The 13,322-nt window shown below is 42.6% G+C and overlaps 1 protein-coding gene across 17 annotated transcripts in view; it reads right to left on the bottom strand.

Moving 5' to 3' along the window:
• ttn.2 (titin, tandem duplicate 2) overlaps window positions 1–13,322 on the bottom strand; it is a 191,712-nt gene that overhangs the window by 65,760 nt on the left and 112,630 nt on the right. For all 17 annotated transcript variants that reach the window (XM_063006067.1, XM_063006078.1, XM_063006077.1 and 14 more), the window contains 26 exons: window positions 13,084–13,198; window positions 12,714–12,998; window positions 12,464–12,615; window positions 11,456–11,603; window positions 11,188–11,365; window positions 10,533–10,654; window positions 10,152–10,439; window positions 9,775–10,071; window positions 9,502–9,688; window positions 9,286–9,401; window positions 8,900–9,199; window positions 8,507–8,806; window positions 8,311–8,416; window positions 7,502–7,698; window positions 7,095–7,406; window positions 6,496–6,774; window positions 5,298–5,597; window positions 4,900–5,202; window positions 3,959–4,450; window positions 3,551–3,853; window positions 2,560–2,859; window positions 2,164–2,460; window positions 1,786–2,070; window positions 1,251–1,544; window positions 508–807; window positions 46–354 (listed from right to left, as the gene is read on the bottom strand). In XM_063006067.1, coding sequence (XP_062862137.1) covers window positions 46–354; window positions 508–807; window positions 1,251–1,544; window positions 1,786–2,070; window positions 2,164–2,460; window positions 2,560–2,859; window positions 3,551–3,853; window positions 3,959–4,450; window positions 4,900–5,202; window positions 5,298–5,597; window positions 6,496–6,774; window positions 7,095–7,406; window positions 7,502–7,698; window positions 8,311–8,416; window positions 8,507–8,806; window positions 8,900–9,199; window positions 9,286–9,401; window positions 9,502–9,688; window positions 9,775–10,071; window positions 10,152–10,439; window positions 10,533–10,654; window positions 11,188–11,365; window positions 11,456–11,603; window positions 12,464–12,615; window positions 12,714–12,998; window positions 13,084–13,198 — 6,565 coding nt within the window. The remainder of the gene's footprint in view (window positions 1–45; window positions 355–507; window positions 808–1,250; window positions 1,545–1,785; window positions 2,071–2,163; window positions 2,461–2,559; window positions 2,860–3,550; window positions 3,854–3,958; window positions 4,451–4,899; window positions 5,203–5,297; window positions 5,598–6,495; window positions 6,775–7,094; window positions 7,407–7,501; window positions 7,699–8,310; window positions 8,417–8,506; window positions 8,807–8,899; window positions 9,200–9,285; window positions 9,402–9,501; window positions 9,689–9,774; window positions 10,072–10,151; window positions 10,440–10,532; window positions 10,655–11,187; window positions 11,366–11,455; window positions 11,604–12,463; window positions 12,616–12,713; window positions 12,999–13,083; window positions 13,199–13,322) is intronic.

Consider the following 13,322-nt stretch of genomic DNA (forward strand, 5'->3'; position numbering starts at 1 on the left):
TTTCAAATAATGCAACACTGAACGGATGACAATGTGTAAGCTTACCTAGCACCTCTACAGTGATGCTATGACTGGCTGTTCCCAGTCTGTTTGAAGCAGTTACTGTATAGGTTCCCTTGTCCAGCCTTGCAATAGCTGGGATTGTGAGTTTGGTGTGTTCTGTAAGTCTGTCGATCTCTTTGGTCTCCATCAGGACTCTCTCACTGGATTTGTCCATGACAACATCATCCTTCAACCATTCGACCTTTGGCATTGGGAGACCTGTGATCTCAGCAGGAATCTCGATAGGCTCGTTCTTCCTTACTCTGATCAAATCACCCTTAAAGTGCTTCATCATGTGCAAAGTTGGAGCAACTGTAAAAGCAAGGTTGAAAACATGATTGGTAAAGTGCATTTTGAAGTACAATTAAAAAATATTAGGGTTGCCAAGGTCCAAATATTTTGAAAAGTCACATGGGACATAAAGGTTATGAAGCAAAAGAAAGACAAACAAAAAAATACACAAACCTTCATCATCCTGAATCACAACAGTCATGGGGATGGAAGGATCACTTTCACCAATGCTGTTGACAGCCTTTGCACGGAACTCGTACATGTGCAGCTCATCCAGATTCTCCACGGTCAGGGTTAGGTCGGTGCACAGGTCTTTAGAGACAGGCTGGAAAGCAGGCTCGTCCTGACGCTTCTTCTCAATGATGTAGCCGATGATTGGACTGCCACCATCATTGCGAGGAGGTCTCCATGCCAGTGTAAGGGAAGATTTGGTTCTCTCTGTGTAGTGGAACTTCTCAGGGGAAGTTGGTGGACCTGACATTAAACAAAACAAAGCATGTTTACATGTTGACTCCACGCCTCCACCCCTGTGCAGGTGTATATCACATCAAAAGCAGGAAGAGACCTTGTCTGACCCGGCCAATTGTGTTTGTGTGGATTCCCAGCCAGGTCGGTGGTTCTGCTGAGATTCAAACTCAGTGTTGTGCTAGGTTCTTTTCACCTGCCAGGGGTCAAAGTCTCACAGAGCGCCCTGCATTACTATCCGTGATCAGTTGCTCCCCGGGCAGAACCCTACTTTGGAACCCCAACTACAGACACACAGCCAATTGTGTCTTTGTAGGCACCTGGTCAATGGATAGCACAGCTGGGATTCGAATTTAAGATCCCAGCAACAATGGGCTAGCATGTTACACCGCTGAGCCACCAAACCCTACAATTTTGAACCCAGAGAATTATGTGTATTGACATCATGTTACCTTGTGGATCGACAGCACGAATAGGTCCAAGATCAACTGGTGGTCCACAGCCGTACTTGTTCTTGGCTACAACTCGGAAGATGTACTCCTGTCCCTCCATGATGCCCACAATTTCACACTTGGATGCAGGTGTTTCGATGGGCTGCCTCCACGTGTGCATCTTTGGCTCTCTTCTCTCAATAACAAAGCCAGTCAGATCACTGCCACCATCATCATCGGGATCGGACCAGTTCAGAATCATCAACTTTCTGGTTACTACAACAGGCTTGAGGTCAAGGACGGGTCCAGGTACATCTGTAACAGAAGATTTTGAGAGAAAAAACAGGTCTTAAGATGGCTGTTACATCAATCTTGCCTGTCCCCCTTTACCCTACTTCTATCTTTACTGCTTACAAACAAAAACATGGTGGACTCGTGCTATAAAGCAAACAACTTTAGATACTGTAGTCAAAACAGTGAATACATGAGGTGATTTTTTCTTATAAAATTCTAGCACATTCCACTATTGTGTTTATAGGAACATAAAAGAGCTCACCCATAACTTCCACTCTGGTCCATGCAGACTTGATACCACTTGGGTTTGCTGCAGTGATTTGGTATTTTCCGCCGTCACTTCTCTTCGAAGTCTTGATGATCAGTGTGCTATCTTGATCCACTTCTTCAATCTCTACACGCTCCTTATCGGGCGCTGCATCATCTTTTGTCCATGAAAGTGAGGGTTTAGGTTTTCCTGTCACGTGAGCAGGGATCTTCAGTATCTCGCCAGCTCTTATGACGAGACCGTGTTTCACAGAGATATCAAGTTCAATGACAGGCATCTCTGTCAGGACAAATAAAAAAACAGTTGTGATTCTGATACGACCCTAAAATAAGTCTTCATTTTTAATACAGATCATTGGCGTAAAATCTGTACCTGCAGGATTCCTCACGATAGCAGCATCTGTCATACCAGGAGCTCCTTCACCTGCAGAGTTGACTGCAACTACGCGGATTATGTACTTAGCTCCTTCTCTGACCCCGAACACAGTGAACGTGCGGGTCTTCCATGGTCTCTCTGTGGCTCGGGACCAGTCCTTAGTGCCAGCGATTACCTTGTCAACATGGTAGCCGAAAATGTCTGCACCACCATTGTCTGCTGGAGGATCCCATTCCACTGTTATTGAATGATCAGTGGTGTCAACGATGCGTGGAATTGGTGGACCCGGTGGCACTGTAAAAAAGGCAATAATTTGAGTATTGTACAACAAATGATGACAGTACTGTACTTTAATAGATCTTACATGATAAAACAATCCTGTAATCTACTTACAGATGGGAGCCTGTGCTGTTTTTGGATCAGATGGTGGACTAAACTTTCCACAGCCAGCCAAGTTCTCTGCACAGACCCTGAAGATGTAGGTAAATCCTTCCAAGAGACCTTCTACTTTTATTTCAAGGTCATTAACAATGTTGCGGTTAACTCTTGCCCAGTGTGTACTGTTAATTTCTCGTTTTTCCACCCAGTATCCTTGGATGGGGCTGCCATTGTCATTGGGCTCGTTCCAAGTGACGACCATGCTGTTGGCTGTGATATCCACGATCTCAGGCTTCTCAGGAGCCTCCGGAGGATCTGAAACATCGTCAAAGGAAAATGCAGTCATAAAAAGAAGAATTACAGAAAATGGTAAATGCCATGTTGGCTACATTCTGACCAACATGTTGACCAAGACCATTTCACTCTAGCATGACTGTCCACAAGACATAATTTGACATGTTGGTGTAGAGGAACTTCAGCGGTCTGCACAGAGACCTTAACCCAATTTAAAATCTGGACCTTCTCATAACATTAACATTAATGCCTGACCTACAAAATGCTCTTTCGACTGAATTGGCACAGATTTCAACAGTCACACTCCACAATGTGTTGGAAAGCCTTTTCAGAGTGGAAAAGTTGAGGCTATTATAGAAACAAGGAAGGTCTATGGTTTTGACTATGGCTATCTAATAACACATGGTCAGGTGGTTACATACTTTTGGCCACATATTGTGTGTGTGGTATTTAAATCTGATACGTATCCGTCCTATGTTATCGCAATGCTCCCTTAATCTGAAGTGTAGGACTGGAATTGTAGTAGTTTATTTACCTTAAACATTTAAATGTGCTTTTTCAATTGAATGTGTGAATATAAAAAAAAAAAAAAAACTATATTTAACATTGCAATTCATTCCGGCAGTGCTAGCTTAAATGTAAAAAAGATCTGAGCAGAAGATTGTGCAGATGTAACCTCAGACATATCAAAGAATGAATAATTATTAATTACCAAATGGATCCTTGGCAACAACAGGTTTGGAGACACATGGTTTTCCAGGACCGAATCTATTCTCGGCAGTAACTCTGAAGATGTACTCTTTGCCTTCGATTAATTTTGTCACTGGGTACTTGCAGCCTCTGAGAGTTGAAGTCACAGTGACCCATCCAGTTTCAACCTTGGAGTTGTCTTTCTTCTCAAGGATGTAATTGACAATTTCACTGCCGCCGTCATCCAGAGGAGGATCCCATTTACAGAGGACAGAATCCTTTCTAACCTCCTCGAATTTGAAGTTGACTGGAGGACCAGGAGTATCTAAAGCACATACAGACACACACCAAATGAAAACCAGTCTGAGCTTAACTGATTCAATGCATGCTATATTTTTTTTAAAGATTTGAAATCATATTAAGAACTTACCCAGAACACTGATCTCACAGATGGCAGTGGCGACACCATGATCATTCTCCACCTTGATGGTGAACACACCATGATCTCCCCTGATAACGTCTTTTATGATAACATAGGATTCTCCCTTCCTTGCGTTGTCGATAGTAAGACGCTCATTCAGTGATGGGTGGTACTCCTCTTCTGGCTCTTCAGGTTCCTCTGGTTCCTCCTTCTTCTCTTTGGCCTCCTCTGGTTTTTCCTCCTTCTTTTCTTTCTCTTCTTCTTTCTTTTCCTCTGGCTTGTCCTTCTCTTCCTCCTTCTTTTCTGGCTTCTGTTCCTTCTTCTTTTTAGGCTTTTCTGGCCTCTTCTTCAGTGCTTCTGGCCTGATGGTTGAATTGTTCCTCGTCCATGTTATTTCCGGATAAGGGAATCCCGAAATGTAGGCAGTCAGATGGATCTCTTCACCTCTCCTGACACTCAAGCCGGATTGCAAGCTACCGCTGAGGAACACTTTGGGACGATCTGAAAAAGAAAATATGCATATATGAGCATATTTTATATCCTAGCATATATATGGGCTTGTTTTAACCGTGTTCATTTGCAGGTTCCTGTCTTTTTTATCCTTTAACTCATACTTCCTGACTGAGCAGGGTCGCACCTAATGCAGGATCAGCATATCTCTGTGCGAGCACAGCCAGCAGAGACTAAGATTACAAACACCTCCACCTTGAACAAATGAATGCTCAAGAGGCGCAAGTGACTGCCCATTAAGTGTAACCAAAACATCACTCCTCTGCCCCATCTGCTGGCCATATTCGGAAGGGCAGATAGACATGATTATATGGCAGATTGGCTGTTACATTAAATCATTCATGAGTTACAGAACTAAGCAGTTAGGGTGTAGAGATTCCTGAAAACATCAAACTGCCAAAACATTAATTCAGAAAATATCTTTTTCCCCTTGTACATACCAACTGCATCAGTAGCTTTGACCAGAGGGGTGCTGCGGGAAGGATCACTAATGCCCGCTGCGTTCTCTGCACGCACACGGAACTGGTACTCTTTTCCAGTCTTCAAGCCTTTAACAGTGTAGGACAACACTGGCACAAGGAAGTCATTACATCTCTCAAATTTGTCTTCTCCCTTCATCATCTTCTCCAAAATGTAACCCATGATCTTGCTTCCGCCATCATACATGGGCGGCTTCCAGGTCAGGGTCACAGACTCTGAAGTAGGATTGTGGGTTTCAACATCTACAGGTGGATCAGGTGGATCTGTATATACAAATAGCACGAGACAGAAAGCAAGTCAGTCGTTTATTTTGCCATTTTTTCTGTAAAAAAATCCTTTTTTCTGAAAGGTTACTCACGTTTCTGATCCTCGGCAATCACGGGATTGCGAAGCTCAATGAACTCTCCACCGCCGATTTTGTTCACCGCGCGGACACGGAAGTAGTACTCTCCATTTTGGATGAGATCCTTGACAGGCCAGCTAACTTTGTTTTCACCGGACATGACATTGACATACGTTCTCCTGCCCGCCTCTCTGCGTTGCAGGACGTAGTGGAGGATAGGGCTGCCGCCATCGTAGTCTGGAGGATCCCATGACACTTTGCAGGAGTTCTTGGTGATTTCACTAGCAGCAATTTCCTTGCAGGGTCCAGGAAGACCTAGTAATGAAATATAAATGTCTATGATTAGTATGAAATGCCAGTATAACTCCAATACTCCTAAATTGCTGTGGTAATTAGAAATATATCATCTGCTCCTGATTTACTAAGGGCTTATGTGTGAGAAAAACACTTATGAGCTCTATGGAGGACAGTCTGGATACAGAGTTGCTTATAGAGTAGGAAATCTGGTGCAGGAACAATGCAAATACATTCATTTAGATATACAGTATATATATAGATATACTTTTATTTGTCATATATACATATACGGATGTACAGTACAATGAAATTCTTTCTTCGCATATCCCAGCTTGTTTGGAAGCTGGGGTCAGAGCGCAGGGTCAGCCACCTTACGGCGCCCCTGGAGCAGACAGGGTTAAGGGTCTTGCTCAAGGACCCAACAGTGGCTGCATAGCAGAGCCTGGATTTGAACCCCCAATCTTCTGGTTGATAGCCCAAAGCTCTACCCACTAGGCTACCACTGTCCCTGTTATTTATTAGCTGGTGAGCTTAGGGGGTTCGAATCCTAGGCTGGATAAAAAAGGGCATCCGGTGTAAAAACAACAATCAAACATCAATCCAAATCAAACCAAAAGGAATCATTCAGGGTGATTCATCAAAGGTGAAAGTCATTTAATGGATACCAAAAAAGGGCAGGTGTTAATCTGATGCACAATTAAGAGCAAAACAATGAAAATGGATAATAGTTTAGTTATAGGTTGTTTTGCCCACTGAGATACTTTTACCTCACTGGTTGTACGTAAAACTATTTCTTTTTTTATATATATATATAATTTACTGTATTGCTGTTTATTTAAGATCTTAAACAGTAAGATCCCTTGGTAAATTAGGGCAATAGTGTACAAACTTCCCAAAACAGAAAGCACAATCATACCAATAACTTTAACGTTCATTGTTCCACTGGTTGCTCCATGAGAGTTCTCCAGAGTCACTTTGTACTGGCCAGCATCAGCATGGATGCAGTCTGGGATTTCCAGGTGGCAGGATGTATACTCTGATCTGAACGCGACTCTGTCATCGGCCTTTAACTCCTTGCCGTCCTTGTGCCATGTAATCTTGGGTGATGGAACAGCGATGAATGGAATGGGAAGGTGCATCTTCTCACCCTCCACAACAACGAGATCTTTGGTCTGGAAGTCAATGGTTGGCGCACCTGGAAGAATTCGAGTCAGTAGTAAATCAGTCGAAGTTTCACAGCACTAATAATAATACTGTACAATTAAAGCTGCTTATGTAACTTTTGTATCCCAGTGCATCAGTTGAAAAAAAATACTCCAGGTACTTGAGTATGACTTTGTGCACTGACAAGCCACTGGGGATCATGAGTGGGCACAGCACAAGTGATAAAAAACAAGTTATTTGGTGTGTTGCCTGCAATAACATATTTCTGACAGAGGGGTCGCCAAATCACTAAATCCTCAAAAGTTACATATTCCAGCTTTAATGAAAACAAATCTACAGGGCTGTACTTACAGTCAGAGTCCTTTGCATATACACTCTCTGAGATATCTGAGGGCTCGCTGGCACCAATTGAATTAACGGCACGGACTCTGAAAATGTACTGCTTCTCAGGAACGATGCCTTCCTCCTCCCCAGCTCTGTACTTCAGCTCTTTAACTGGCCGGGAATTAACTCTCATCCATTTCTCTGTTCCAGCCTCACAGAGCTCAATGTGGTAGCCAGTGACTGGACTTCCTCCGTTCCTTTCTGGAGGTTTCCATGCGATAGAGATGTGATCTCGAGCTGCCTCGGTGACGTGGAGCTCCTGAGGAGGAGATGGTGGGCCTGGAAGAAAATACATAACAGAAAATAGCCATTTTATTTACGAAACACGAAAAAAAGGAATTTAACCACTCATAGAAATATTCTGTTTAACTCACCTGTGGGATCCTCAATTACCACAATATCTGTGGGCTCACTTGGGTGTCCAACCCCAGCCTCGTTCTCAGCGAGGACCTGGAACTGCACCTCAGTTCCTTCAATCACGTCGGTCACCCTGTACTTGCAGTCAGGCCCTGACGTCTTACCAGATTTCACCCAGCGGGTTCCAAGTTTCTCTTTCTTCTCAATGACATATCTAGAAATGTAGTTTGAATATGGGTCAATATCAATATAGCGCAGTGGTAAAATTATGCTAGCCCACAATCTTGGGTTTCAATCCCCAGCAGTGCTGTCATCCGGTCAGGTGTGTACATACAGACATAATTGCCTATGGCTAAGGGGGAGGGGAGATGGCTAAGGCCCTGCAATATATTGCTGTACTGTTTAGGGGTGTGTTTCTGCATTGCAAAATAAAGTAGAGGTAAAACATGAAAATGGGCACAAGGCAGGAACACCCTGGACAGGGTGCCAATCCATTGCAGGGCTTCGGCCACATCCCCAGACATAGTCAATGTAGTGTCTGTGTCGATGACCGGTGAAACAATGGTGAGTGTAATAGCACCCCTGAGCATCTCGGTATGAATAATTACAAGGTATTTTATTGTATGAGTGATTTGTTCTTAATAGCTAACTTTATCAAGTGACATTTTTTGTCTTTACAATTTATTTGCAATAAATATTGGTCTTTACATAAAGCAGCATTTGTAGAATCAGAATAAAGTAATACGTGTCATGAATTTATTCCAAAAACAATTAAAAAAAATCCAAATAGGCAACATGGTTGAAAATAATTTGAAATAATTATTACCTCAAGATAGGTCGGCCACCATCATTCTTAGGTGCCTCCCATGTAAGATCAACATGGGTCTTTGACACCCCAGCGACAGTCAGAGCATAAGGAGGTCCAGGAGTAGCTGAAAGAGTGAAAAAGTGAACCATGTCAGTGTGCATCCTTGGGCTTTATTTTGACAACAGTATCTATGTAGCAAGTTTTTTGTGCTTACTAAATGTATCTTTCGCTAGAACAGAATCCACAAGTTCACAGTAGTCACTGGGTCCGACAGCGTTCTCTGCTGCCACGCGGAACACGTAGAGCGAGCCGTCGTTAAGTGGCGTGACTGTATATTTCAGCTCCTTCACTGTGGTGTCCACGGCCTGCCAGCCCTTGCGCCTGACGTCTCTCTTTTCCACAATGTAGTTGGTTATTGGAGATCCACCGTCTCTCTCCGGGGCTGTCCACTTCAGTTCGGCGTTGTCACGGGAAATACTCACCACCTCTAACCAACGTGGTGGAGATGGAGGATCTGATAAAGGAAGAGAAAGAGTTACCAGATATACATGCACCGTTTAGCACAGCTACAAACCTAAAATGATGCAGAAATTCATCAAACACTTACTGAGTCTCTCCTTGCACAGGACAGGATTGCTGGGCTCACTAGGCTCGCTCTCTCCTGCTGCATTGACGGCCCTGACACGGAAGGAGTATTCCTGCTTCTCCATCAGTCCCTTCAGGAAATACTCGAGGGAAGGAACACCTTCCGCCACGCGAACCCAATCAGTGGTTCCACTTTTGAGAAGTTCGATGACGTAGGACTCGATCTTAGCCCCACCATCGTGCTCGGGTTTTGTCCATTGCAGGAAGCAAGATGTTTTCGCGACATCTTTAACGGTAGGCTTGCCAGGAGGCCATGGAGGATCTTTAAAAGAATACAAAAATTTCAGCTTCTGTTACACAAATTAGAACTAGTTATATGGTCAAATGCTCAATCATTAAATTAAATACCGATAGGATCCTTGATCAAGATCTGGTCAGTCTCTTTGCTTGGTTTGCCTGGTCCAGCCAGATTCTCAGCCAAGACTCGGAACTTGTACTTCTTCCTTGTAGGCAATCCTTTCACTCTGTATTCACAACAGGGTAAAATGTGTTTACAGTCATACCATGATCATGCTTTATTTATTTCTTTTAATGTGATTTGTTGAGCATTCTCTTACAACTTACCTTAAATTAGTGTCGCTGACTGGCACTTTATTGCATCTTATCCACTTATCAACATCTGGCTCAAATCTCTCCACCCAGTAGCCAGTAATGGGGCTTCCACCATCATCATCAGGCTCGTACCAGTTCAGAGTTACAGCATCCTTAGCAATATCAGATGCCTCAAGTTTGTATGGAGGTCCAGGTGAATCTGGTTAATAAATATAAGCACATAGTAAATAAAAATGTTGATAAAAGGAAACAATTTAGCACAAAAAAACGGTGACTGTAACTTACCGAATGGGTATCTGGCAGTTACTGGAGCGTGTTCAGCTGGTAAACCAATACCAAACTGGTTTTCTGCATAGACTCTGAAGATGTATTCTTTAAAAGGTATGAGTTTGGTGGCTTTATAGTTGGTCTGCTTGATAGTGGAAGAGAGCTTGTACCAGATCTCACTGTCTGTGGCCTTTCTCTCAACAATGTAGTTGGTCACCTTTGATCCACCATCATCTCTGGGTGGATTCCAGCCAAGTAAACAAGACTCGCTGGTAATTTCAGAGATATCGAAAGCAGCTGGAGGACCAGGCTTATCTACAAAAGGGAAATAGCCATATTAAAACATGACACTTTGTGATATAGGCTTTGGAGCCCTCATCCTCTTTAATACCTACCTAAAATGTTGACATCAACGGTTGCAGTTGCACGGCCACTGCTGTTAACTGCCTCAACAATGTACGTGGCAGAGTCATCACGTTTTGTTTTAGCGATAAAGACTGTAGAGTGACCGGGCTTTGTTTCAATAGAGATTCTGTCATCCTCCTTCAAGATGAGGTCAGCCTTGCTCCATTTGACCTTTGGTTCAGGTTTGCCTGTGATGTCAGCAGGAAGTTCGATCTTTGTGCCAGCCTTTGCAGTTAAGCCTGCCAGTAGTTTTGCATCTAAGTGGATCTCTGGAGGCTCTGTGATGAAAGGTAAGGAAACGTAAATACTCTGATGAAACTGGAAACAAAAAAATAACACTAAGCAAGAAGTAGAAGCTGCTTTTAACATACCTTTAGGATCAACAGCCAAAATCTCATCAGTTGCCTTGCAAGGTCTGCCTGAGCCCAGTCTGTTCACAGCCCGGACACGATAGGCATACCACTGACCCTCTTTCAGACCTGTCACCTCAAGCCTAGGGCAGAGCAACAAGGATTTGACATTTGGTAAGCTTTGTTTAAATGTTTTGTTTACGTTTTGTAGAATATGTGTAATTGAAATTGGTATTTTCATCATGTTAATCATTTTGGCATCTATCTATTTCATGACTGCATACTACTTAAGCTAGCTATTTCTCTTCATTGACCCATGAGTGTACACTTAAACAGTCCAGTACCTAAACTGCTAGGTTACCACTGTCCTGTGTTGAAATCTAAATTGTTTTTTATTTTACACCACAAGTCTGCAGTTCGAAACAGCAGATCACAAAATGTAATCACACCATTGTCAGACTTAATAGAAATGGGTTTATTATAGCTATGTTTGACCGCTTGTGTCCAGTTGCATTATTTGAAAGTAAGAGAGTTTAATTAAGGTTACTTTATTTTTAATGACTAAACAGCTGGCCAAAATGTACATAGTGTATTGAGTGTAATGTTTGTTAGAAATGTAATACTATTTATTCAATGCTTATTAATTAAGGCCTTTATCAAAAGTTTCATTACTTACTTCAGCTCAGGAATTGGGTCGCCGCAGGGCTCCCACTTGTCAGTACCACGCTGGCATTTATCAACCATGTAGTTTTTAATTGGTGCACCACCATCCCACTTTGGAGGCTCCCATGAGAGGAATATCTTGCTGGCAGACTTGTCTCTCCATTTAAGATTCTCTGGTGGATCTGGAACAGCTGTGACAAAGAGAGAAGTGTTAGAACTGGTCTTTCTATGCTAGTATCAAAGGACAAATTATCTGTCCTATTTTTCCTGTGTGCACTTACTGGCTGGTGAAGACACGTTCACAGGATCATCGATGTAGGCAGGTTCTCCAGGGCCGCACTTGTTGCAGGCGGTAACTCTGAACAGGTACTCCTTGCCCTCGATCACATCTGTGATTGTGTATTCTTGGTCTTGCACACCAGTAATTACCTGCAAAATTGTTTAAAGTGTTTAAACAAATAAATATATAAATAATAAAACAACCAGTCCTTTTTCTTCTAAAAACTTGAAGTCACTGAAGGCAGCATGCCATATTGTATCAACCAGTTTTCTTTTCTGCTCGAACCCTTCACTGTCCACTTTCTCTTTTCTACACTATGGATGTTTTGGTGTCTTTTTATTTTATTTTATATTTTAGTTGTTTTTGTTTTTTTATTCCACTGTTTTTCCCATAATTATTTTGGTTTGTGGCTTTTTAGCCACATTATTGATATATCTTGGTTATGCATTTAGCATATTGGATTAATTTCTAATTCTTGCAGGTACAGGGCAACAGTGAGTCATTAGAGTAAACATGCTCAAAAAATTAACATTAATTCTCATTTCCATGACCGGGCGGCACGATGGCTCGGTGGGTAGCACTGTCGCCTCACAGCAAGAAGGTCCTGGGTTCGATCCCCAGGTGGGGCGGTCCAGTTCCTTTCTGTGTGGAGTTTGCATGTTCTCCCCATGTCTGCGTGGGTTTCCTCCAGGTGCTCCGGTTTCCTCCCACAGTCCAAAGACGTGCAGTCAGGTTAATTGGAGATACAAAATCGTCCATGACTGTGTTTGACATTAAACTTGTGAACTGATGAACCTTACGTAATGAGTAACTACTGTTCCTGTCATGAATGTAACCAAAGTGTAAAACATGACGTTAAAATCCCAATAAACAAACATTTCCATGACCCAGTCCTTTACAGAGTATGTTAGGTAACGTACTTGCACAGTAGTTTCCTCATAGTATGAAGTTTTCATTTGTTTTTACATACACAACTTGGGACCAGTAACTCGCTGTGTACATTTCCTACCTTGACCCAAGTCTTTCTGGATGCCTCACGCTTTTCAACCTGGTAGCCAGTCAATGGGCTTCCTCCATCATGGTCTGGTGCTTCCCACATAAGATGAACATGGCGTCTGGTTACCTCTGCCACCTTAAAGTCCTTGGGTGCACTTGGACATGCTGACAGAAGAAAAGTCAGTATTGAGTCTTTGAACTTGATAAAAAATAAAAAAAATAAAAAAGTGAAGGCCCATGTAAAAAGGATAAATTGAACATACCGATTACGTTGACGTCGATCTCTCCAGAGACGCTGCTCACATCGTTCTCCAGCGTAAGAGAATATGTACCCTTGTCTGGACGTACACTTGGGGTAATGACCAACTCTGTAAAAGTGCTCTTTGTCACCATGGACACACGGTCACCAGCAGTGAGCTCATTTTCTCCAAAGCTCCACTTGGCAGTGGGTGTTGGGTATCCAGTAATGGGAACACGAATAACAAGAGACTGAGGAACAATTACCTCCAGGCCATCCTTAAAAGCACTCAAGTCCAGTGTAGGTGCAACTAAATTAATAGAAATAAATGACTATTATTTTGTGATCTTGACGAGTAAAAATGCAAAACATTAAAGAAACAGATCAGTACTTACAGTGTGAGTCATCAGCCAGAACAGGTCCAACAACATTAGATGGGTCTGACTGACCGGCTGCATTCTCAGCAATCACTCTGTATTTGTATTTCTTTCCATTTTTAAGGCCAGACATCTGAAAGAAAAAAATAACATTAGGTGAAAAAAGTATTGGGACACCTGACCATGAGTTTACTGGGGATCCCATTTAAAACCATGGGTTTGTATATTAAATCGCTCCTTCCTTTATAATATCTGTC

Source organism: Trichomycterus rosablanca, chromosome 12 (genome assembly GCF_030014385.1).
Source record: "Trichomycterus rosablanca isolate fTriRos1 chromosome 12, fTriRos1.hap1, whole genome shotgun sequence".
NCBI classification, from domain to species: Eukaryota; Metazoa; Chordata; class Actinopteri; order Siluriformes; family Trichomycteridae; genus Trichomycterus; species Trichomycterus rosablanca.